Raw genomic sequence first — 22,783 nt, 5'->3', positions numbered from 1 at the left:
CAAAGGACAGAGAGAGGGAGCTCTGTGCTTACTCGGTAGCGAGGCTGATAAGCACCCAGCGAGACAAGGTCAAGCAGAGACATTCCTCTCGAAGCTTACTGGGCTGAAGTGCCGAGGGGGGTTCGTGACGTGTTCGATCGGAGATACGAAGCTGTAAGCTCGCACCTACCATTCACATCGCCCAGAACCGTCTCCACGAACGAAAGGGGGTCTCAGAACTCGTCTCGTCTCGTTCGTGGATTCGGGATCGTCTCCTTCACAACGACTGATTCACCCCGGACTGATTCAACCATCTCAATGCTGTGGGCTCCCAGAATGTACGTTATCTGCGAAAGCATAACCCGATCTTAGCTCGACCTCCGGGGATGAAACGATGAAACAAGTCGAGGCGATAGGCTGACGCGGCTCTCCGCTCTCTGAGAGTCCTCGAGCTCCTTCCTCATGACCCGGATGGTATGGCTTCAAAACGGCGGAACGTAGCTGAGTCGTGGATCGAATAAGCTGTAAATTCCGTTCGCCAGATGTCTATAGGTAATCTATCCCGTGCTTTTCCCTCCGCTTCTCTGACCCTATCTACTCTGAAGCGGTAGTGGCCGAGGCACCGTTCCTCAGCTGTACCTGGTAGTCCCTTAGTCGCAACAGATTTCGCTGCAATAGAACGATCGTGGCTTTTCCAATACCGGGGCAGTAAATCGATGCCTACGATCAATGCGACCGTGATGAGTACGGTTTCCATGATTCGAGTGGAGGAGAGGGCGACGAACCTTGTCTTTCACGTCGGCTTCGAAATTCTTCGATTCTGAGAAGTTGATGGCTACTACTCCTTCCTTCAATTGCGCCGTCGGGATCTTGTAAGCCTTCGAAGGAACCTGTACGCTCACTCACGGTTACATCAGCCTCGTTCCCAGCACGTAAGCGGGACGAGAAAGATGCAAGATGAGAGAACGTACACCACCAATGACCACATCGCTCGCCTTCAAGCACTCCTCCAAGCTCATCTCAGTCTTCTTGACCGTGTGATACGGATGGAAACTCGATTTCTCTTCCGTTCCCTCTGCTGGTTTCCTCCTGTTGAACTCTTGCACTCCGTCCAAATCAACCGAGAAAACTCTCGCTCCATCGTTCGCCAATAACGCCGCGAGTGGTCGACCGACAACTTCGGATCGGTTGATTACCGTGACGGTTCGACCGTAAGCGCGGGAACCGTAAGGACGGAGAGGATTGTAGACTTGACAATGTTCGAGAGTTTTCACGATTGCGAGAGGAGTACAGGGGAGAATCGCCTTGACGAGACCGGGGGGAGCTGGCTCGGCGGAGGAAGAGGGAGTCGGTTGAGAGGTCGATTGGGTGGGGAGGGGAGCGGAGGGAAGGGCAGAGGGAGAGGGAGTGAGAACTTGAGCTGCGAGAGCAAGTTTACGAGGGTCGAGGAATCGGATGTTGTGGTACAATGAGAACAGCCTGTACAATCTCTCCCGTGTCAGTCAGCGCACACAGAGTGACAGAGGAGAGAGAAACATTGTACCAAGTGAAGTTTAGACCTTCGACATCTTTCAACGGCGATACTGCTTGTTGCAAGTAACCATCCTGTCTAGGTCCAAAGATAGGATAATAGACCATGATTCCGTTCACTTTATCATCCTCATTCGCCTCGAGGATCGCTTCTTCAACTTCTCCTTGTTCTGCCGTTTCTCCCTCGGCTTTTCCATTGATTCCGACTTCACGGAGTTCATACTCAATTCCAACAGCTTCGCAAGCTTTAGCGGTCCAGGAAGCGTACGCTCGTGAGGGAGAGGAAGAGTTGGCGAGGATTCCGACAAGTTTGGGTCGAGGAGAGAGAGAAGATGTAGTAGTTTGGATAGCGGAGCGGAAGGGCTTGGCGATTTGTTCACCAGTAACGGTGACAGCGGTGGTCTCGGCAGCGGGTTGAGGAGTCGTCATCGTTAATGATGAAGAAAGAGACCTCAAGTGATTTTTCCTTCGACTTCTTTCGCAATTTCGCACGAGATGAATTTCCCTTTCCCTGCTTATATGCTTCTCTCTCGCTCTGCCATGCAGAACAATAGTCACGACGTAGTCCCGGGTCTATCAAAGGTTTCTTCTCCGGCAGCAGGATGGGAGAGGCAGTCAAATTTCGATTTTCAGTGTTCTCCTCGCTTCTTCTAACCCCCTCGCAAAATGCGCTACAAACGCATCGACCTTGTATCCCAACGATTCATACCCCTTCAGGTGTCTCGTCAGATCCCGTAACGGAGTAATCCGGACGTCAATGTGTTCCCCTTCGTCGAGTTTTGCTTTCGGTGTTTCTTCATCTTCCTTGAGCTCGACTTCGATCGTAGCGAGCACCATCTTCGAGGGAGACATACCTGTTCGTTCTCGCGACCTGTAATCGCTGTCTGGAGGTGAAAGAGTTGACTGAAGTAAGAACGAACCTGGATCGCAAGCGGCAGTCCCTCCCATTTGAACTACTTTCACTCTCCCCACGAACGCGGGTCCTCCATACCCTGTCTCTTCGTACAATTCCCTCAAAGCTGACTGATCAGGTGTCTCGCCCTCGTCGATCAGTCCAGCGGGGAGCTCGACGCAGATCGATTCAATCGGAGGTCGATACTGCAGAATCCTGTACCACTCGTTGCTCTGTACATCAACGTCCCTCCGTGGAAAATGTGAATGGCAAGGAGACGTACAGCGGGATCGAGACGGGACGAGAAGGATGTCGCAGTAGAGCGATAATCGCGACAGAATCGATTCCTCCTCGAGAAGTCGTTTTGCGAGCTACTGATTCCCATACTCGCTCTTGCCCGTCTTCGTCTGTCCAGTTCGTTCTCTGCAATTCAAGCCACTGTGTTGAATGGAGAGGGAGGGTCAGCTCGACCCCAAGCGTGTGAGACGGAGAAGAGGAAGATTACGAGGACGTACGCTGCCTTCCTTCGTAGATTCAACCTTACGAACTCTAGCAGTTCCACCACTGTAAGGTCTAACCGACGAAGCCATTCGAATCAAGGAAGTTTGTAGGCGGGAAACCGAAAAACAAAGGGCGAGAAGAAGCGATGAGCACGAGCCCAAACAAAGCGTAAGGAAGAAGAGCAAGCGAGATGAGGAGAAGAGAGAGAGAAAGAGAAACCTCGCGCGAATGACGATTTTTGGACTTAGAGAATTTTTCGGATCGATCGTCGCGAGCAGAGCGAGGCTTTCTTCATCTTTCTACCTCACCTCTCAGCTTTCCCGTTACACCGATCGAAGAACAGTACGCTAGGATGTCTACAGTAGCCCGCAGGGTAGCTCGTCTCATTCCTTCCAAGGTGAGTTCTCCTGACTCCCCACAGGCTCACGACTTGGTCCGATCGAAGCCTCCTGAACGATTCACTCATGTTCTCATTGACTGGTAGACTGCGTTCTTATGTTGTGATATCGTGAGCTCCCAACTTCCGATTGACCGCGAGGGGAGGTGTTGGTTTGAGCTCATTCTCAAAAAGTTTTCGTTTTCGTTTTCGTGTTTTGTAGCAAGAAAGGTTTCGATTCCATATCCATTCCTACCATTCCGTGATGGCGATCGCCGACAAAATGGTCCGTCTTCCCTCCTCTACACCCTCGTCAATTGCTGACCCGTTTTCTGTAGATTCGAGCCGCTAAGATCCTCGACATCCGGCTCGTAGCAACAGAGCAATCACCGAATTGTTCGTTTCGCCTCCACCTCTCCACCTCTGTCTCTCATCTTACGTTCTAGAGCTGACGCGCTTCGATAGCTCTACCATTCCCCTCTAACCCCGAACCGGAAAAAAATACCTCGTTAATAGCGCTCGGTTCAACGATTCCTCTTCCCCTGATGGATTTACCGAAACATCTACATCCTGATTGGAGTCCTCTGGCGAAGACAAAGTTCAGTATGATGGTTCCTCAGGTTGAGAAACAGTTGGAAGAGTGGGAGACGAGGTCGGTTGTGCTGTTCGGGATCGAGGTATGTCGTTCCCTGAGCTTGGAGAAGAAGGGCGAACTGATGAGGAGGGATGAGGATAGTCACATGTGTGCGTATTACAGACGGCACTAGATTGTCTCGATAAAGGGATTGATGTGCACGTTTTGGCGGATGGAGTATCGTCGTGTAACGACGACGAGGTCGGAATCGCTCTGAAGGTTCGTCTCCTTACTCTCTATCGCTTTCCGGAGTCGACGACGCTGATGGAGAGCTGTTGCGAAATGACGAACAGAGAATGAGAGATGCCGGAGCTATGGTCACAACTTCTGAATCGGCGTTGTTTCAATTGATTCGTACGGAGTCTTGTCCCTTTCTACCCCTGAAGACGCGTGACTGACGAAGCCTGATCGTATGGGAATAGACGACTCGACCCATCCGGCCTTCAGGTCCCTGGTCGGACTCGTGAAGGAAACGAAAGAACCTACGAAAGCAGCTTTGAACGATTTGATCGCTGGAAGAGGGTTCTAAGGCCTACGCGACGGCGGGAGCCCAAAAGGAAAACTGTGTGCGCTTAGTGTATAACGTGTATTTTGTGATAATAAGCAACTCAATTCTGAGTCTTCCACTCTACCAGATTTCTTTCTCCGTATTGCCATAAGCTGTCCTCTCTCGAGACTCCCTCTCAACGATTCTGGAGCGGAAAAGAGTCAGAGAAAAGAAACACAATGCGATGTTGACAGGAAGACACAGAGAGAGAGAAATCAGCAGCGGAAGAGAGAAAGCAAAAAGGAAGGAACGAGCGAGAGACGATATGAAGAATGAAAGAGGAGAGGTACGTGTAAGAGGAGAGAAATGTATCGTGGAGGTGAACGTAGAGAGAAGAAGGGAAGGGGGATAGGGTATAAACAAGGGTCCATTTGATGTGTAAGATAGCGAGAGGAAAAAAATCGAAAGTAGGGATGAAATGAATGCGGGAATAAACTAGCGAAGAGTAGAGATGAAGTGCAGAGAGAGAGTAGAGTGAGGAAGGACAAGAAGGAGGGAGTTACGGGGTTGATGTAAGGTAGGAAATGTCCGTTTGTTGATGAGATGATGATGAGAGTAGATGCAAATAATGATGGATGAGATGGATGAGTTGTATGGGATGGACGAACGAGAGAGATGAGAGAGAGGGAATAGGTAGGAAGGAGGTGAGGTAAGAGGAGACCCCCTTCGTGAGAATGAAATCTATATAATTTGAAAACCCGCCGCGTCGTAGTTGAAGATACACCGTTTTTTGTTTTCCGTCGTCTTCGTCGTTGACCGTTTACAGAGTCCTCATGACCCAACCAGCACCGAACACTCCCGCAGCGATCATAACTCCCAACTCGATCAATTCGGCTCTTTGAGTTCCATCCGAGGTTGTTCCGAACAACGAGGGGAATCCAGTAGGTTTCGCCCTCGTCGTCGCCGTGATCGCTTGTTGAATCGTCGAACCATCCGAGTTCGTTGCGGCAGGAGCTCCGGCGGAGGAAATCGAAGTAGGAGCAGCACGAGAGTTGGCCCAAATGAATCGGTCTCCGATCGAGGCGAGGTCGAGTTTGAGTTCGTCGACGACGGCGGTAGTGTTCGTCAATCGGTAGTCACGAAGATCGTCTTGTCCGTTGTTGGCGGTTTCGACTTTTTCGTATTCGAATTGCATGATGAGTTTGACGCGAGGGTATTGGTCGAGCATCGTAGCGTTGGTGACGCAATCTTTCAACCTGCGGTATTGGAGAGTCGTTAGTGAGAATTCGAGAGCGAGAAGAGCGAAGGAGAGAAAACGAACCAAGCTTGTTGAAGAGCAGCTTGATCAGCAGTTCCAGCGTCGTTGACGTGCCAAGCAGCACCAGCTTCCGCGAACTGATCGAACCCAACATTCCTCGTTAGCCCATTCCGAGTTGATGAGAAGAAGGAGAGGAAGTTCGTACCATGCAAGCCTTGTCAGGTTTTTGTTCGCAGTAGTTCTCGTACCACGGCGTGATTTCTGCGAAATCTCCAGGGTTTGTACCGTTGATCGCGAGGGAACAGTAACCTTGATCTTGAACTTGATTAGTCGAATCAGCGATCGCTCCATTGATGTAAGGTCCCTTGTAGTCTAATGGTCAACGCTCGAGTCATTCGTCAGTTTTTCCTACTCGTTCGAATGAAAGGAGCGAAGACGTACAAATCGAGATACCGATCCAATCAACGAGATCATCTCCAGGGTAATAAGGACTCAACGAATCATCTCCAGCGTCCAACTGTCCATTCCTATTCGTGTCCAACAACGCTTGATCCGCCGCCGAAAGAGTGTAGAAGTTTTGTTGTTGACCGTAAGGGTAACCTTGAGGAGTATTCGGAGCCCAAACCATGATCGTTTCGGGAGCTACTGCTTTAACCGCATTGTACATCATCGTCCATGATTCGATAAACGCCGTAGGTTGTTGTCCGTATTGCATCCATCTACCTTGCATTTCGGGAGCGTATCGGAGGAAAACTGTTCGTTGGAGGTTTTGTTGATCTGAGAACGAATCGACGAGTTTTTCGAGTCAGTTTTCACTTTCATCGTGTGAGAGGAGAGCAGCAACTGACAGTCCAGGATTTGTTGACCGAGAGCGGTGAAATCTGATTCTACTACGGTTTGGAATCCATCGACAGGGTAAACCGTCAAGAAAACGTGAGCGTCGGTCGACGATCGTTCAATTTGCTAATAATGGGATCGAATCAATCGTTCGAGTCAGCGCAGTTCAACGACAATAAGGAGGAAGAGTGGAGGACGTACGTTCTCGGGGACGGGACCACCAGCACCAGTCGTGTAATTGTATCTCGGCAGAGGAATCGCTTGAGCCATTTGGAAAACTGGAACGTTGTATCCGAGTTTCTGATTGATGATGCTCGGTGAGTCGTGGTAAGCTGTATCATCGGGTTGAACGAGGTCAGTCAGGTTTATCACAACGAGCGCACGAGAACTCGAGGCGGTGCTTCTAGTTTTCCCTCCACCCAATTCGTTCGTTCTGCTTGCGCTCGCGAACTCCTTTTGACCTCTTCGCTCCGTTCCCATTCGTGTTCCCTACACCTCCGCATGATAGTCTTTCCCGCGAGAGAATCCGATCGATTCATCCGTGTGAGAATCGAACGACTGCGCGGCAACTCCACCTCATCCTCATCCCCCTTTGCGCACGATCACGTCCCCTTAAACCATTCTTACTACTCCCAAAACCTCCTCCGATGCACTGTAGACCCGTTACGTGCGTTCGATCCAATCGAGTTCGGTGTATTCCTCGCCTCGCCAAGTCTATTCCCATTCTCCCCTCCTTCGCGCGTCCTAGCAAAGACGAGTGACTTACGATCAGCCGAATCGAACCAGAACCCTAACATGACTTGATTCCCTGCTGGTTCTGCGGGTGCGGCACGCGTAGAAGTGATTCCTCCTCTGATTGAACCGATCCCTGCTGTACTCCATAACGCGAGACTCGCGACGAACGAAACGGCTAGTGATGTTGTTGAGGATCTTGCGGTAGTCGCTACCATCTTGAAACTACTGGCGCGGAGGGAAAGAGGAGAAGAGAGATGGGACGAGGGGCGAATGAGAAAAAGGGGTGAAGGAGAGAGACGATCGATCCGCGTAGAGGAGGAGAGAGGGACTGGAGGAGACGCTAAGTTGCTGCGTGTGCCTAAGAGTCTAAGTTGGAGGAGGTCGTTCGAGCGTGTGAGAGTGAGCGAGAAGATGTGATTTGCAGATTCAAAATTCGCGGAGTCGTGAGAAAAACATTCATTTCGCTCTCGCGTACAGCGCCAAAGGATGCAGTGTGTAGTGTGCTCTTGTGTACTGACTGATATGTGCATTTCCGATTGAAAGATCGAAGGAAGAAAAAATCGAACGAGGTGTGACAAAAAACTACACGAAGAGGACGGGAAGACTGATTAGGGATTGTGAGATGGTAGGTACTGAATCTATATACATCGGGTGAAGCGGAGAGCGAAGAATGAAAGAGAGAGAGTTCAAAGTACAAATCGGCGGCAAAAGAACAAAAATCCTTGAAGCCAGTGCGTCTACTGTATCTTGACGACGCTGTCCTCTTCGACGTATTTCACTCCTTCTTGCTTCCCGAGAGACGTTTGCCACGATGTTAAACCTTTGTCGTCATTCTGAGGCACGGTGAAGAGGATTCCTTTGAAAACCTGTGAACGATCCCGAACCAACGAGTCAGTGCGCTGTACACACGTAGCAAGTGCTCTTCAGGATGTTCGTCGCTGATAAAGGAGCGCGGAAGGTCGTAGACTAGGGCCGAGAGGAGGAAGAGGAGAGAAGGAGAGAAAGGAAAAAACGAATCACCCTGTAGTCGTAGGTTTGTTTGACGACCGCTCCACTCCTTAGCAGGATGTCGAGGATCTTATCCTTCACGTCGTTCGTAACACTCCGTTCTAGCGTGATCAGCTGCAGAGAACGAGAGAGTCGGTTAATATGTTGAATCATTTTCTTCCTCCGGCTCCCCTCCTACCCTCTTCGCGAGTGGTACTATACAAGCCTAAATATGACCTAGCAGACTTACGTAGTTCGCCGCTCCGTCCGCTGCCGATTCCTTCCCTGAATCCCTCGCCCTCATCATACCCGTTCCTCCCGATCCTCCTCCTCCGACAGCCGCTGCGACGTTCCCCCTCCTATTGACATCCTTGTACAGATCTCCATTCGGTGGTCTTCCAAACGGTACTCCAACTCTCTCAACTCCTCCTGCTCCACTCCTTTCCCGATTCGTCCTCGCGAGGACGGGTTCGGCGTAGAGGACTGAGAGGGCGAATGTGACTAGTAGCGATAAGACGACAGAATATGTGCGCATTCAGGTTGTGGCGTGAAAAAGTGAAGGCGAAAGTGGAGAGAAGCGAGGGAAAGGGTTTCGTTCTTGACCACTCGCTCACTTTTAGCTCATTCAAACTTGGATGCGACGATGAGTTGCACGATTACGAAGAGTCAGGAGTCCCCCGGGTCGCATACGTTCACGGCTCGTTCGACTGAGAAGCCGTTTCTTCCAAATTGCATGTTGTTTGCACTTCTCGTACTGAGCTTGGTGCGTCTCGGATCCTGTAACGTCGCAATGCCCCAACTCGCTGACACTCGGCGCATGTCTGTGTAGCTTTACCCGGTACCCGGCGACGGACCGAACTTGAAACACGCTTTGCCGGCTTTCGCACTCTTCGCCTTTCTCGTTTCCTGCTTCAGGCCCATCTCAACCACACTCGAAGGTCAGTCTTGGACCTCCTCTCTCTGTGCGCGGGAAACGGCTCACGAGGTCTCGTCGTATCGCAGAGTCTCTCCTCGTTTTACCCTCTTCGCAAGGGCTTCAACTCGTCGAAAGGACATCGCATCGACTCGGACCTTTCCCTTTGTGGTCCTTTGGCAAGAAGGGCTTCATCGATCAATCGTCGATTAGGGAGGTCGTGATTGACGAAGGGATTCGAGGAGCCGAGTTTCGATATTCTCTCGCGATTGTTACGGATGAGGCCCCGTCGTCGACGGGGACGGGGAAAGTTCACATCGTCTTCCAGGTTAGTGGCTCACGAGATCCTCGAGCATGTAGCAGACCGCTGATGCGGGTCGCTTGCGTGCACAGAAAACTTCGCCTCGTTTAGAAGATCTCACCCCAATCTTGAATGAGATCCGGTCTCTCTTATCTCTCGACAAGCCCCGGACATAGATGATATCAGGATAAGAATAGATTATGCATATCAGTTAGAAGCGGTATTCGCAGTCGCTTTGTAGAGTTTCCATCTCCTCACTTCAGTTTTCCCTTCCTTTGCTTGTTCGAACTCTTTCGTGTCGACGTAAGCCTCAGAGTCGAATTCTACAGTCAGAGCGTCGAGTGCGAGTCAGTGATCGCACAACAGCAGCGAAAGAGTAGCGAAAGACGAACCATGTACAATCACACATTTCGGCGCAACATTACTTTTCGCTTCCTTCCCGTGTCCAATGATCAAGCTATCATAAACCTTATGTTTACTACTTCTCCTCCACCCCTCGACCTCCTTCATCCCCTCCAACTCTCCCTCCTTCTCCTTAGCCCCCGCGATCGTCACGACGAATTTCGCCGCCTCTTTCGCTTGGATCGGTTCACTCGTCTGACCGAGAGTCTCACACGTTCGACGATCGAGCACCCCGAGTCGTCCGACGAGTTCCCCTTCCCGGGGTGAACGATTCGCTCGAAGTTTGGTGTATTTCGGGTCGGAGAAGAGAGCACAGGAAGAGATATCGTAGGCGGCGGACCAACCGGGAGTGAGAGAATCGGAGGCGGCGTAGCGGGCACCGGTGAGGAACTCGGGGATGCTGGGGACGAAAGGATATCAGCGAGGGAGGTTCAAGCTTGAGAACGATAGAGCAGGGACAGACTTACTGTTGCATTCGAAGAGGGACATGTTCGTTATCATACCAGTCTGGATAACGTGTCGATACAAGGGGAAGAGCTTCAGCTCACTGACGTCCAGAGAAAGGAGACAAAGCTCAGAAGAACCGGGTTTACCTTGGAACTCTTCGAGAGTTGCAGAGTCCCCAGGGTCACTCAAGACCCACAAGTACCCAGGTGCAGAAGGGGAAGAAGGTCCGGACATGTTTGATGTATCTGTCCAGGGAGCGAGAAGATGGGTCAACATGCGGAAGAAGTCGAGGCGCGCAACGAAGACGAATGGAGCGAATTGAGTTGGTAGTCCAGCCCCTCCGAATGCTCCCTGTTGTGATCATGCTTCACTAGCTTCTATGAACCCTACCCTACCTCTGAAAGAGGTGGACTTTCCGGTATCTTTCTGCGATAAGCTCCTGTTCATTGCCGGGACCTCTAAGCCGGCCCACGGTCCATGGGAATGTATATAAGTCTCATGATTGTTCCTACTGCCTGCGAGAAGAGCTCGAGAGGGGGTGTAGAGGCAGAGATAGTCGAGCCGAGGTTGATCGAGAGACGGAGCGGTTCGAGGGAAGAGACGAGGGTGACGAGCCTGGTCCTGGTCGTCAGAGCGTCTGGGTAGACCGAGACTCACTCACGAGGTAGTCGAGCTGATTCAAGGAGGGTAAGGAGGGAAAAGAGACTTCGGAACATTTCGTCAGTTCCCGCGGCTTGCTCTCTCTCATCTTTCTACCTTGCCCAACGCTTTCTCCCGGCCCCGACTAAGTCACAGAACTTATAGGTACGTACTCCGCTTGCTCTCCTCCGCCCTCCCTTGCTCCCTCTCCCGTTTCCCTGCCCCCACTTTTCTCATCTCTCTTCTTGCCTCTCCAGCTCAGAATGCCTCGAATCCCCTACAAGAACCCTGCGCCCGGTACCTCGACCGTCGGAGACGCTATCCGTCAACGTCGAGGTGCTCGTGGATTGACTCCCCTCGACCAAACTCTGCTCAACGCTCCCGAGATCGCTGTGAGTCTCGTCTCCTTCCTCTCTCCCTGCTGCGGGACGCTTGCTGATACGGAAGAGAGTATGAGCAGAACGGATGGAATACGTTGTTGGGAGCGATCAGGAATAGGAACAGTTTGCCGGATGATATTCGCGAATTAATGGTCAGTCTGGTCTCCTTGCGTCCAGCTCTCTTGCGTCTGAGCTGATTAACGTGACGTGAACAGATCCTCCGTGTTGCTGCTCGCAACTCTGCGAAATTCGAGTGGATTCGTAAGCGACTTGAGCTCGAATCACCCGATCATTCCCCTGATTTGGTCTCCGGTCGTTCACAGATCACGTCCACGTTGGACAAGACGCCGGCCTTACTACTCAACAACTCACGATCATTCGCGACCTTCACACCCCCTTGCCTCTCCCGAGTTCCCCTGCCCCTCTCTCAGCGTTCCAAGCTGCCGCTTTACGATTCGCCGACGCTTCGACCTTCAATGTTTCCGTCCCTCAATCTCGTCTCGACGACTTGAAACCTCATTTGAAAGACGACCAACAGCTGCTCGAATGTTCCGCCGTCGTAGCCACGTACAACATGGTTTCTCGATTCCTCGTTTCCCTCGATGTTGGAGATCTCGTCTCGGAGACGGTTCCTCTACCCGAAACGGAGGAAACGGAACACGACGTCGAAGTCGAAGAGGGAGTCAAGTTACACGTCAAGGTAGCGAAAAGATTGGAAAATGGAAACGAGGCACCTTGGTTGGTTTTCGTCAATTCTCTGATGACGAATCAAACGATGTGGGACCCTGTCTTGCCTCGTTTGAGTAAGAAGTACAACTTGTTGACGTTCGATCAACGTGGACACGGAAAAGTGAGTCGCTCCGTCTTCCCTCATTGTCGCTTTCTAGTGCTCACTCCTTCCCGAGCAGTCCTCGGTTCCTCCCAAACCTTGCACCCTCGAAATCCTCGCCAACGACATCTCTACAATCCTCTCGAAACTTTCAATCCCTACTCCGATCCACGCGATTATCGGAGTCTCTCAGGGAGGAGCTACTGCCCTCTCTTTCGCTCAAAACCATTCTTCCCTCTTCTCCCGTCTGATCGCTTGCGACACTCAAGCGACTTCTCCCGCCGCGAACGCGAAAGCTTGGGATGACCGTATCGCCCTCGCTCGCTCCTCCGGTTCGATGGATTCTCTCGCCGATGCGACAGTTCCTCGTTGGTTCCCTTCAGGAAACGCTTCCGAATTCAACGAAAGTGGTCGAAAAGAAGCTTTCGTAAGGGACATGATTACGAGTACTCCGATTGAAGGGTTCGCGATGGGTGCAGCGGCGTTACAAGGTTACGACGTTTTACCTGGATTGGCGGAGAAACTGAAGGGGAAGAAAGTTTTGTTCGTTGCTGGAGAACGGGATGGCGCGCTACCGGGAGTGCTCAAAGGGTTGAAGGAGAAGTTGGAGAAGGAGGGAGGGGTCGAGAGTGTCGAGTTTGAGGAGATCAAGGGTTGCGGTCATTTACCGATGATCGATGGAGCGAAGGATTGGTTAGATGTCGTGGAGAAATTCCTCCAGTAGAGTCACAGACTACTCTCTTAGGTTCTAGAAATATATAGCTGTTCATATCGTCTAATAAGATTCAGTCATCGCTACCTTGAACCGATCTGCCAGCTCTTTCGATTTCTGTTCTGCACTGTCAATCAATTCTTTCTCTTTCGCTATCAGTTCTGCTCGCTCCTCCTCAGTCTCTCCACCATTCCGTGGCAGCTGTTGTTCTCGTCCTGCTTTTTCTTGAGCGAGACGTTCAGATTTCTCGACTGCTTTCTGGGCAAGTTCTGCCTTCCGCTTCTGCTTGAGATCGTTTGAGAGAGGTGTCTTCGCGGTCGGTCGAGCGGGAGCATCGGTCGTTGAATCGAGAATGAGCGTGACGGGACCCTAGACGTTGGACGAGATAGAGGGAAATGAGTGAGCAGATCCAGCACTCGTCTATCGAGAGCAGGAAGGCTCAGCCTACGTCGTTGACTAGTTGGACATCCATCATCGCTCCAAACTATCATCGTAGAGCAAAGTGCGAATCGTCAGTACGTTATAGGGCGGATGATCTTCCCGCAACGGAAACCGACGAAAATCGACAACTCAGTCTGAGCTCACCTCTCCGTCCTGAATCTTGTCCGCCTGATACTTCTGCCTCAAGTCTTGCAAGAAATCGAGATACATTTGTTTACTAGTCTCCGAGCTCATCGCGCCATGAAAATCGGGTTTCGAGCCTTTTTTCAAGTTTGCCATCAACGTAAATTGACTCACTGTCTCCTCAAGCGATATCAGCTCGTACTCAGAGACGTAGATTCGGCAACTTACCGCAGAGGACTTCGTAGCCCGCATCTACGACGCTTCTCTTCCATCCCCAAGATTCTCCTTCTTTGTCTTCGGGGAACAACCGCATCGCGAGTAGCTTTGATGCTAGCCATTGCGACTCATGTTCTGTATCATTCGTACCGATTCCGATCAAGCACAGGATACCTGACGAAGAGAAGAGGGAAGTTTAGATCAAGGAGAGGAACAAGGAGAAGGAAAGGCGACTAACCTCGACCGATGGAGCTGATCACTTTGCCATCTACCGTGACTGATGCTGAGGTACACCGCTGGATCACTGCCTTCATTCTATGCGAGCGAAGTTGGGTAAAGTTGAGAGAGATTCGCTTTCGTCTCTCTCTCTCTTCCTCTCCTCACGATTCAACACGTTACGACACGGTAGAACTCCACGCAATCTCACTCCTTCGCGAGTACAATCTTCCGATGACCGGGTCAAATTCGATCGAATGTTCGAATACTTTCCGCTTCCAGACCTTTTTCGTTCGTTTTCCTCTTTCCGGCCTTATCTCGCTCTCCGTTGTTTGTCTACGCTCTCGATCGTTCTCCATAGAGGTCATTCAGAACCCTTCTCCCCAGCGGAACTGCTCCTTTCTTTCCTTCTTTCTCCTCCCCGACTACTTTTGCTCAGCTCTGAACCCGCCAGACTTTGGCGGCAACGAATTACCAGAGCAGGAAGAGGAAGTAATAGGAGATGAGTGGAATTGAGTACACTCAAGATGTCACCTTTCTCGCGGCTCCAACCAAACTGCAACATGCGCTCATTGGGTTCGTTCCCTCCCTTCTTCCTTCTTCCTTCTCGCTATAGGACCCTAAACGATGGCTGACTATCAAGACGTCGGGAACAGACCTTGTATAGCCGGCTATCAAGTTCAGTTCATGTTGTTCGGAGTTTTAATTCGACAAACCATTTCGTACTTCGAGGACTCGAAATCGCATTCGAGGTTAAGTAAGTGGACGGCGGCGGTAGTGGTTGGGTTGAACGTGATCTATACGGCGATATGCTTTGAGGATGGATACAATTTAGCAGGTTAGCCTACACTAAGTGAGCTCGTTTAGCGAAGAAAGCACGAAACTGACTCTTTCGCTTCCACTCCATTCTGCAGCCAGTAGCGATCGAACAGTCATAACACTGTTCAACGGCTCGTTAGCATGGCAGTTCCTGCCCTTACTTAACGGCTTGATCGCTGCTACGGCTGAAGCTTTCTTAACCTTTCGAGCTGGAGCTGTGAGCCTCTCCTGCCCCCCTTATTTTATAATGAGACAACACATTGACATTCGCACTCACTCGCAGTTCTTCTTGAACAAGAAGGCCAAGATCGCTTTCTACGTTTGGCAATCCGCTCTCATCGTTCTCGTCTTCTTCGGTTCAATCGCTTCGTTCGTCGAAGGAGTCATCGGATTCTACGATCCGTATACAGAGGAGGCTATACCTTATAACACTGCCGTCTCGTACGTCTACGTTCCCTGGCATACTCGTCCTGGACCCCGGCTGAACTTTGTCTTTTCTCTCAGTATCTGGCTTTGGGCGTGCGCTGCAGCAGACTGTTCGATCTCCCTCGCTCTCGCTTACAACCTACATCAACGAATCGCACACTTCAACGCCGCAACCGATTCGACTCTACGCAAGTTGATTCTCATCGGACTTCGAACCGCCGCGTTCACCGCGATTCTTTCCGTAGTAGGAGGTGAGAGATCTTCCTCTCGCTTGCGAAAGACCCTCTAGGCTAACTCTCTGCGATCAGCTGTCATGTCCTCGATCTATTCCGGCTGGGACGAATCGAAAGCCGACCTCCCTATCGCCTTCTGGATCCCTACCGGAGCCCTCTACGGTATTTCCCTCTTCACTACCCTTTCCTCGACTCGTCAAGTAGTCGAGAAACGCCTACAACCTTCAATTCCTACCCTCGACAACAAGAGTCACCAACATCCGCCGTTGCCGATGAGGAGGTCGATAAGCACGGTTTCGAACGGACTTTTGCACATCACGAATCGACACCGAGCTCTGGATCAGAGACATCAGGTCATACCATTGGAGATTAATGTCACTAAGGAGGTAGTGAGGAATGTAGATAGAGAGGGAGGATTAGAGGAGGACGAAGAGAAATCGGATTCGGGTTTCGTTGGTAGTTTCGAGAGGAAGGAGGAGTATCCACCGAGAGGAGACGTTTAGTGATTAGTGCTTGTTGTGTCGGATAGCATCTGGACCTTATTGTTGTACAACCGCGGATATGCATGAGACTGGAAGACTGTTCCTTAAAGTTCTCACGTCGAGACATTGGTGTGAGAGACACTTTGATGCATTTCCGACAGATGATGGGGTATCACTCATGAACAGCTGAAGGAGATAAAGAACGTAAGAAGAGACAAATGCGAAAACGAAACCCAGATCGGAGATCTACAAAGAATGAAGTTTTCTCTTCTCCTGTAAATGTCTCTTCAACCTCGAAGCGATCGGTGGCGCCGCTCCCTTATTGATATTCAATCCATTCCTAATCTGCATCCCCAATTGACCCTGATAATCTCCCGAAATATCGAACACAGTAACCCCTGCGAGTCGTCTCTGGAAAGCGTACCTCGCTTTCGCCCAGATCGTAACAGGGTCTTCCGTAGGGATGAAGACGGAAGTTTGAGGGTTGTAGAGGACGACAGTTTGAGAGGTTTTGTCGCGGAGTCGTCGGAATCCGGTTTGCGACTTGAAGTAATCGTTTCGGACGAGGTCGGCGTAGGTGTATTGGGGTCCGTTGCCGAGGTAGTTACCGCAAGTTGAACCCGAGGTAGGCTGAGACACAGAAGACGTTAGTCGACAAATTGAAGGAGCAGTAGAGAGAGAAAGAACTCACGAATTGACCAGTGATCGAAGTCGAACCGTCGGAACAAGTTTGCGGGACGAGAGGAGACTTGACGTAATAAGAGTACGAGTAGAAAGGTGCCCCGATCGTAAGATGGTTTTGCTGGAATCCGGCTTTGAAGTAAGTCGTTACGGCGTCCGCAATCGAGAGTTTGTTGCCTGGAGGTTGACAAGTTGAGTAAAGAGGAGAGTTCGGACCCGTGTAGCCCGACCAAGGTCCCGTAACATCGTAGGTCATGATACTGACATCTTTTGAGCGAGTGAAGCACACTGATTAGCGCATGAAGCAGAAAAAGGAGAATGAAGTTGGCTCACAGTCGAGAATGGGCGCCCAAGCTGACATATCGGTTAAAGGAGCTCCGTTCGAACCGATGATACCCGTCATCGGTACATCGATCTGAAGACGAACGTCCGGTCCAGCGAGGTTGCGAAGCGTCTGGAGGAAGAGTAGGTAATTCGAGGCGTCGTTTGGACTGAGCTCAAACGTCAAGGGTCAGTCACCCACTGCTTTTCGACGCTCGCTGAGACGACTCACCTGACGATATTACCTTGGTCCGTCGACGCCCCAGGATATTCCCAATCTATCGAGATCCCTCCATCGAACCCATACCTATTCATGACCGCCAATAGCGTTTTTGCGAAGATTGTACGATTCTGAGCCGTCGCGACATTTGAACTGAAGTATTGACTGCCGGTCCAACCGCCGACGGTGTATCCAGCGCTGACACCGGCAGCTTTCGTACGGGAAACGAAATCGATAATACGCGAATCGTCAATTCCTGCTTGGGAGATTGCGGAGGCGGAAGGAGTCGTCGTGAAGACGAAATAGTTGAGGTGGGTGTAGGGTGCGAAATCAATGTCCTGGGAGACGTGAACGAGAGAGTCAGCGGACGATAGAGATTTCGCAAGTTTTCGAAGCGGGAAGATGGGTAGTGGGGAACTGACTGCTGGTGCGAGAGAATACGACGGGTAGAATCCTGAAACGACCTTTTGACCCGTGAAGCCAGTTCCATAGGCGAGGATAGTGGGCGCCAAGGCGAGAAAGATGGGTAAAACAATCTTCGAAAACATCGCTAACAGCCAAGTTTGTTTTGATGACCGGGAGAAGGGTCGAAGTATGACGGTGAGCGTAAGGCGTAGAGCGTGGTCGTGAACGAGCGTAAAGGGTCGGATGCAGCGGAGAGAGATGACAACGAGCGACGAGGTTGAATGAAAATGAGCGGAGAAGGAGGGGCTTTGCTAGAGGGTCTCGTGGGGTTGGGTCTTCGATCCAAGTCGACTTTGAAGGTTTTGTCGCTGTCCCCGGTCCTCGTATGGGAGACGAGAGTGATGGAGAGGGAAGTAAACAAACGCGTATTCGAAGAATTCAGAGCTTTTCACGAATTCTTGATCTCCTCCAACTCGTACGGCTCGGCGCGACTCGACTACCGACAGCTCCAGATGATGTCCAACAACTAATCATTGCACCCTCACTCAGCTCTGTATCCGATGACCCTTCTTTCCTCCTCACGGCATTATATTCGATCAACTCCCTGAAATGGCCGTTTAACGAGCGACGTTTCAAGTACGTCAGGTCGATACAGTACTGTACAAGGACGAAAGAGAGACTAGCCTGTAGAGCGTCATGATCAGAAAAAGTTGTGGACCGTTTGGGTGACTTCTGGCGTGACTGGTCTGAACCTCTAGTCCTCGATCTCGCACTCTGTAGTCTCCGCTTTCTTGATCCGAAACTCTTCCTTTCTACCTCATCTTGACGAAGAGCCATGCATCTCGAACATCCGTGAGTCTGTCCCTCTCCCAGCTCGAATGGCTTAAGCTCAGCTCACTCTCTCCTTCCGTTGTAGACCTCCCTGTCCTCCGTCTTGCGATCATTGCCTTGCGTTCGATAATATTACAAGAGCTCTGTGTAGTCGAGTCCCCAGCCCTCGGTCGAAATGGTGTTCCGTTCACGAAGAGCTACAAGTTCGTGGTTCTCTCGTCTTTCGCAAAAATCTGAAGCTGACCTCGTTCGTCATCCTACAGGCCAAACTCCTCAAGACGTACAAACGGTACTCTCTCGCAGTCGAGGCGTTCGACGATTCAGTCCTCCCCAACAATCTCGAATCGATTCACTCCGAAGACGATTTACCTCAACTCCGACGTTGGAGCGAAACATGTCGACAGAAATGGAGCCTCGTCAGGAGAGTCATCGTCGCTAGGGCTGAACATCACCAGCAGTTTTACGCGGGAGGAGATTGGGGTCATTGCCTGTTCGTCGAGACGCTCAAGGAAGAAAGCATCAAACTTGAACGGTTCCTCCGAGCTCTCGATCATCAAGCTTACTCTGTCAGTATCTTCTCTTCTTGTCTGCCAAAGCACGCTCGAGACTAACAATCCCCATCGATTCACTCGCCAGGTGAACCTCGCGAAATCATCAGCATCTTGGATTCTTGCCGCTCCTCGAGGACCCAAATTCGTCTGTGACGATGTGGCAGCCTCCTCATCATTTCCCGCCGACCTCGGGCTCGACGGAAAACCCTCCTCTCACGGTCTTCTCACTCCTCCCCCGACGCCTCCCCTCGCCAAACAACAGCTTCCCTCTACTTCTGCTTCACCGCCTTCGTCGTCGGCTTCATTGAACAAGAATCAACGCAAAGCCGCCCGTCGTAAAGCCGCCAAAACTCCTCCTTCCCCTTCTTCCGCGACCCTCAATAACGACTCAGAAGACGCCTTCTTCGCTGCTCTCGCTCCTTCTCCCTCTGTCATCCCTACTTCCGCTCCTGAGTTGCTCTCCCGTCTTCGTCAATACCTCGAATTCCCTAGAGATCTTCCGGCGTCGATTCAACCGGAAACGTGGAGAGCAGTCATTTCGGGATTGTTTCGACATGTCATCCTGAGGGTCCCTTCCCTCGCGAACCTCGCACTCTTGCAAGAGGACCCGATGAAGGAGGAGGCGGAAAGTGGTTGTGGCGTCGAGAAGCTCGATAGCGTTGAACCTTTCCTCGACTTACTTGAATCTCGACTTGACGGCTCGAACAAATCGTCAGCAGGAGGAGGAGGAGGCGACGAGATCGAGAAACTCTGGAAAGGGTTGAAATTCGCTCGTTCGTCGGGAGGAGACGGGGAATCGAAAGAGGGAGAAGCGGAAGAAGAAAATGGGTTGATCGGGGTTGGGGTACTCGCGGAAACTATCTCGAACTTGTTCCGACCGACTCTCGACGACTCGAACGCGAACGCGAACGCGGAAGAAGAGGAGGAGGAGGAAGAGGTCTCATTCGTCGAGATTCTCGGAGGAAAAGTCTGGAAAGAGCCTTTCGTCGACGACTCATGGACCCGAGAAGCCTGGGACTTGTTCTACTCTTTCATCGCCTGTTCCGGTTGCGCCTTGATCGCCACTCGATCTGTTTCGACCTGGACGACGAATCGACGACTCGCCGTACTCGGTCACTATCCAGCTTGGTTGTCGCCTTCTTCCCCTTCCGAGGCGCTCTCGGGAACGGCGGACCAGGTGCTGAGACTGAGTGGAGTCGTGCTATGCAGCAGTAACTCGGCGCAGAGTGGGAGGAAGGTGAAGAGGATTGAGAGTAAGGAGAAAGTGGCGAAGGGGAGGAAGAAGAAAGTGATTTTCGTGGAAGAATGGGAGAGGAACTGGATGTATATCAAACTTGTGAGTCTCACTCTCTCTAGAAGTGTCTTGAGGTGTCAGAAACTGACGAGATTATTGCGAGTAGCCGGTCAACGATCCTCGTTCCCGATTCCTCCTCGACGCTCTCGCCGCTTTACCGAATCGGTTCTCGGTACTAGCTCGCCGCACCGACACTGAAGAAGTCATGCATACTCCTTCGAACGAAGACGGCGAGAAGAGCTCGTGTCTATCGAGCCGAGGTTGCAGTTGTTGCAAATTCTCCGACATCTGGCTGAACAAAGTTCGATCTGGTCTATCTCCAATCGAACGGAAAGCGGCTCGATGGTCGACTACTTCCTGTGAGTCACTCTCGACCTCGCAGAGTTGCTCAAATGCTGACCCTCTCGCTTGAGTGACTAGATTTTCCCATCGATACCGTCCTCTCGTCTCTCCTTCGTTCATCCTCTCCCGAAGCTCGCTTCCACACCGATCCCTACCTCGATTCCTACGACTGTCTAATCCTCGACTCGTCTCCCTACGCTTCCCCTACGCATGACTCCTGGTCGACATTCGCCGATTCCGTAGCTCAAGCGATCCTGTTCGCGCAAGGGCTTTCGACGCCTAGTGAGTTGACGAGGAAAGAGAGGGAAGGAGCCATCGAAAGGGGAGAAATGGAACCTGGGGAATTTGAGAAATTGTGTGCGGCCGCGGGTGGAGAAACTATCGAGAGGGGCAGTAAAGGGAAGGAGGCGAAGAAGGTGGTATATGTTTGTGAGGAAGAATTGACGGCGAGGAATATCTTTAGGGAGGCGTATTAAGGCATCAAACTCATCTATCTGCAAGTATTTATCTTCCCTTCGCCCTTCTCGTGAGTGTCTATTTCTCCCTTGCACTGAAAAGACGAGAGGAAGAGCCGGACGACGAGTCGCGACGAGACGAGAACGGTGCACGCACCTCTGTAGATGAATTCGCGCGTTCGCGCTCAGACCTCTTCGACCCTTTTCAATCTCGCTGCCTCCCATCTTCTGCCTCTTCCACATCAAGCACAACCTCTTACAGACCGACTCAGGTAGTCAAGCCCACCGTCACACTCGTTCAACACCTTACACTCCTTTCAATCGATCGTTTCTCCCTTTCTTCGCTCATCACCCGCTGTCTAGACCGTTCCTCTCACTGTCCCCTCACCCTCGAAGCATCACCACTCTGCTCGATTCGACCCCAGCGCGCTAGCCATGAACCCATACCATCAAGCCCCGGCTCAATCTCCTCACAACTCACCTCGTTATGGCCCGTACGCTGCAATGACCTCCCCTCCGCCTCTGATCCACGTCTCTATGGCGGAACACCAAGTCCGTATCAACCCTTCGCCTCTCGCGCACCATCCACCGTCGTTTCCTCGATCTCCTCCTCCGGCTTCGCAGATCCCTCCTTCGCTTGGTCGACCCGGTCCTACTCTCGCTCAACAAGAGAAAGAGCAGTACTACGCTCGATCTCATCAACTTCAGCAGCAACAAGTCGCTCCTCCGATGAGGATGAAAGGACCCATTCCTTCACCAATCGCACTCCCTCCTCCTCCGAGAGCTGCGTTCGCTCAATCCCCTTCAGACTCGCCACTTCAATCCCCGGTCTCTCTCCGTCAGGCGCAGGAATTTGGGGACGCTGGCTCAATCAGGAGTGGCAGTGGGAGTCGAGTTGGGTTACTTCCCGCGGAGAAAGGAGGAATCGCCAATGCGGAAACTCGAGGAACGGATTGGAGTCGCTATAGTGTATTGGTCAATACGAGTTATAGTGAGAAGAGGAGTGGGAAGAGTGAATGGTTGCAGAGGAGGATGGGGAAGGAGAAGAAATGGTGGATTGTCGGTTGGACTTGCTCGATTTTGTTAATCGTCGCGTGAGTCTTTCTTCCTCTTGCTAGCCCGAGTTCGAAGCAGTGCTTACGAGAATGAGAGTGCAGGATTGTCGTTGGTGTGGTGGTAGGAGTAAGGAATCATAAGAATAACACAGACGACGGAGTTCCAACGATCCCGAACCTCGGAGGTTCGTTTTTGTCCTGACTCAGCCCGGCTGTATGTACCACCGAGCTAATTTGGGGTAACATTGAACAGTATTCAACTCGAAAGAGGTTCACTCGGTCACGTCCACGCCGAGCGCGATTTCGACCGTCTCGTTCCCAAGCCCATCGAGCTCAATCGCGAAATCCGTTTCTTCGGCTGCCGCTCGATCTTCGACCGCTAGTCTAATGGAGGATACTGTCGAAACGGAGCTGTCGAACGCACAGGCAACTACGACGCCCGTCTCGGTGGCGAGTACTCGCGCCGTCGTTGTTTCGACGTCTTCCCGCCAAATCACAACGACCTCGTCCTCTTCCGCCGCCGTTCAACGCTCGACGACTAGCGCTGAAGGACGATCCTCTACCTCCTTCACGTCTGCACTTACGACTTCGCAAGCAGCAGCCACGAGCAAAGCATCCCACCGAAAACGATTCCTAAATCACGCTTCTTTCGTCGCTCTCAAAGCGAGCTTCTTCGAGGAAACGTTCGGAAAGGCTAAGCGGGACTCGGCAGAGATCATGGGGCTAGCAGGGAAGAGAGGAATGTGATTTCGTTACGAGGATTGGAATGTTTTTTTTATTTGTGCGATAGAACTTTTCGTTACCCTTGTCTTGCTGGTAGAACGATTTAGATA

At 51.5% G+C, this 22,783-nt stretch overlaps 13 protein-coding genes across 13 annotated transcripts; 6 read left to right on the top strand and 7 right to left on the bottom strand.

The window, feature by feature from the left end:
- Window positions 1-573: 573 nt before the first annotated feature.
- On the bottom strand, window positions 574-1,938 carry MTD1 (methylenetetrahydrofolate dehydrogenase (NAD(+)); the record flags this gene model as incomplete). The annotated part of the gene is made up of 4 exons (XM_076633783.1): window positions 574-699; window positions 765-869; window positions 951-1,458; window positions 1,523-1,938. 4 exons carry the CDS (start codon window positions 1,936-1,938, stop codon window positions 574-576), a joined length of 1,155 nt encoding a protein of 384 aa, XP_076486248.1.
- Window positions 1,939-2,124: 186 nt separating this feature from the next.
- On the bottom strand, window positions 2,125-2,991 carry JCM6883_003235 (uncharacterized protein; the record flags this gene model as incomplete). Its single annotated transcript, XM_076633782.1, has 4 exons — window positions 2,125-2,363; window positions 2,430-2,617; window positions 2,685-2,839; window positions 2,917-2,991. The coding sequence occupies 4 exons, from the start codon at window positions 2,989-2,991 to the stop codon at window positions 2,125-2,127; spliced, it is 657 nt and encodes a 218-aa protein (XP_076486247.1).
- A 263-nt stretch (window positions 2,992-3,254) lies between these two features.
- JCM6883_003234 (uncharacterized protein) lies at window positions 3,255-4,441 on the top strand (the record flags this gene model as incomplete). Its single annotated transcript, XM_076633781.1, has 8 exons — window positions 3,255-3,299; window positions 3,387-3,410; window positions 3,502-3,564; window positions 3,617-3,674; window positions 3,744-3,955; window positions 4,015-4,131; window positions 4,206-4,266; window positions 4,335-4,441. The coding sequence occupies 8 exons, from the start codon at window positions 3,255-3,257 to the stop codon at window positions 4,439-4,441; spliced, it is 687 nt and encodes a 228-aa protein (XP_076486246.1).
- A 778-nt stretch (window positions 4,442-5,219) lies between these two features.
- On the bottom strand, window positions 5,220-7,444 carry JCM6883_003233 (uncharacterized protein; the record flags this gene model as incomplete). Its single annotated transcript, XM_076633780.1, has 7 exons — window positions 5,220-5,655; window positions 5,721-5,794; window positions 5,863-6,029; window positions 6,099-6,434; window positions 6,506-6,620; window positions 6,696-6,826; window positions 7,261-7,444. 7 exons carry the CDS (start codon window positions 7,442-7,444, stop codon window positions 5,220-5,222), a joined length of 1,443 nt encoding a protein of 480 aa, XP_076486245.1.
- Window positions 7,445-7,966: 522 nt separating this feature from the next.
- On the bottom strand, window positions 7,967-8,751 carry JCM6883_003232 (uncharacterized protein; the record flags this gene model as incomplete). The annotated part of the gene is made up of 3 exons (XM_076633779.1): window positions 7,967-8,095; window positions 8,250-8,351; window positions 8,467-8,751. 3 exons carry the CDS (start codon window positions 8,749-8,751, stop codon window positions 7,967-7,969), a joined length of 516 nt encoding a protein of 171 aa, XP_076486244.1.
- Window positions 8,752-8,859: 108 nt separating this feature from the next.
- Window positions 8,860-9,606, top strand: JCM6883_003231 (uncharacterized protein; the record flags this gene model as incomplete). Its single annotated transcript, XM_076633778.1, has 4 exons — window positions 8,860-8,979; window positions 9,046-9,154; window positions 9,219-9,457; window positions 9,523-9,606. 4 exons carry the CDS (start codon window positions 8,860-8,862, stop codon window positions 9,604-9,606), a joined length of 552 nt encoding a protein of 183 aa, XP_076486243.1.
- A 31-nt stretch (window positions 9,607-9,637) lies between these two features.
- Window positions 9,638-10,513, bottom strand: JCM6883_003230 (uncharacterized protein; the record flags this gene model as incomplete). The annotated part of the gene is made up of 4 exons (XM_076633777.1): window positions 9,638-9,753; window positions 9,823-10,232; window positions 10,300-10,339; window positions 10,426-10,513. 4 exons carry the CDS (start codon window positions 10,511-10,513, stop codon window positions 9,638-9,640), a joined length of 654 nt encoding a protein of 217 aa, XP_076486242.1.
- Window positions 10,514-11,181: 668 nt separating this feature from the next.
- On the top strand, window positions 11,182-12,851 carry JCM6883_003229 (uncharacterized protein; the record flags this gene model as incomplete). Its single annotated transcript, XM_076633776.1, has 5 exons — window positions 11,182-11,310; window positions 11,379-11,450; window positions 11,514-11,559; window positions 11,622-12,148; window positions 12,207-12,851. 5 exons carry the CDS (start codon window positions 11,182-11,184, stop codon window positions 12,849-12,851), a joined length of 1,419 nt encoding a protein of 472 aa, XP_076486241.1.
- A 51-nt stretch (window positions 12,852-12,902) lies between these two features.
- Window positions 12,903-13,933, bottom strand: DTD1 (D-tyrosyl-tRNA(Tyr) deacylase; the record flags this gene model as incomplete). The annotated part of the gene is made up of 5 exons (XM_076633775.1): window positions 12,903-13,208; window positions 13,288-13,323; window positions 13,425-13,576; window positions 13,632-13,793; window positions 13,858-13,933. The coding sequence occupies 5 exons, from the start codon at window positions 13,931-13,933 to the stop codon at window positions 12,903-12,905; spliced, it is 732 nt and encodes a 243-aa protein (XP_076486240.1).
- Window positions 13,934-14,462: 529 nt separating this feature from the next.
- JCM6883_003227 (DUF6534 domain-containing protein) lies at window positions 14,463-15,816 on the top strand (the record flags this gene model as incomplete). Its single annotated transcript, XM_076633774.1, has 5 exons — window positions 14,463-14,673; window positions 14,750-14,871; window positions 14,938-15,095; window positions 15,159-15,331; window positions 15,389-15,816. The coding sequence occupies 5 exons, from the start codon at window positions 14,463-14,465 to the stop codon at window positions 15,814-15,816; spliced, it is 1,092 nt and encodes a 363-aa protein (XP_076486239.1).
- Window positions 15,817-16,041: 225 nt separating this feature from the next.
- Window positions 16,042-17,565, bottom strand: JCM6883_003226 (glycoside hydrolase family 18 protein; the record flags this gene model as incomplete). The annotated part of the gene is made up of 5 exons (XM_076633773.1): window positions 16,042-16,425; window positions 16,487-16,743; window positions 16,810-16,967; window positions 17,030-17,355; window positions 17,440-17,565. 5 exons carry the CDS (start codon window positions 17,563-17,565, stop codon window positions 16,042-16,044), a joined length of 1,251 nt encoding a protein of 416 aa, XP_076486238.1.
- A 692-nt stretch (window positions 17,566-18,257) lies between these two features.
- On the top strand, window positions 18,258-20,916 carry JCM6883_003225 (uncharacterized protein; the record flags this gene model as incomplete). Its single annotated transcript, XM_076633772.1, has 6 exons — window positions 18,258-18,274; window positions 18,339-18,456; window positions 18,517-18,819; window positions 18,890-20,140; window positions 20,205-20,457; window positions 20,519-20,916. 6 exons carry the CDS (start codon window positions 18,258-18,260, stop codon window positions 20,914-20,916), a joined length of 2,340 nt encoding a protein of 779 aa, XP_076486237.1.
- Window positions 20,917-21,330: 414 nt separating this feature from the next.
- Window positions 21,331-22,697, top strand: JCM6883_003224 (uncharacterized protein; the record flags this gene model as incomplete). The annotated part of the gene is made up of 3 exons (XM_076633771.1): window positions 21,331-21,989; window positions 22,053-22,135; window positions 22,204-22,697. 3 exons carry the CDS (start codon window positions 21,331-21,333, stop codon window positions 22,695-22,697), a joined length of 1,236 nt encoding a protein of 411 aa, XP_076486236.1.
- Between the last annotated feature and the right edge of the window lie 86 nt (window positions 22,698-22,783).

This window comes from Sporobolomyces salmoneus (assembly GCF_050403485.1).
Source record: "Sporobolomyces salmoneus JCM6883 DNA, S_salmoneus_JCM6883_v1_ctg44, whole genome shotgun sequence".
Taxonomy (NCBI): Eukaryota; Fungi; Basidiomycota; class Microbotryomycetes; order Sporidiobolales; family Sporidiobolaceae; genus Sporobolomyces; species Sporobolomyces salmoneus.
The sequence above is the reverse complement of the archived record's forward strand: the minus strand, read 5'-3'. Positions and strand labels throughout refer to the sequence as shown.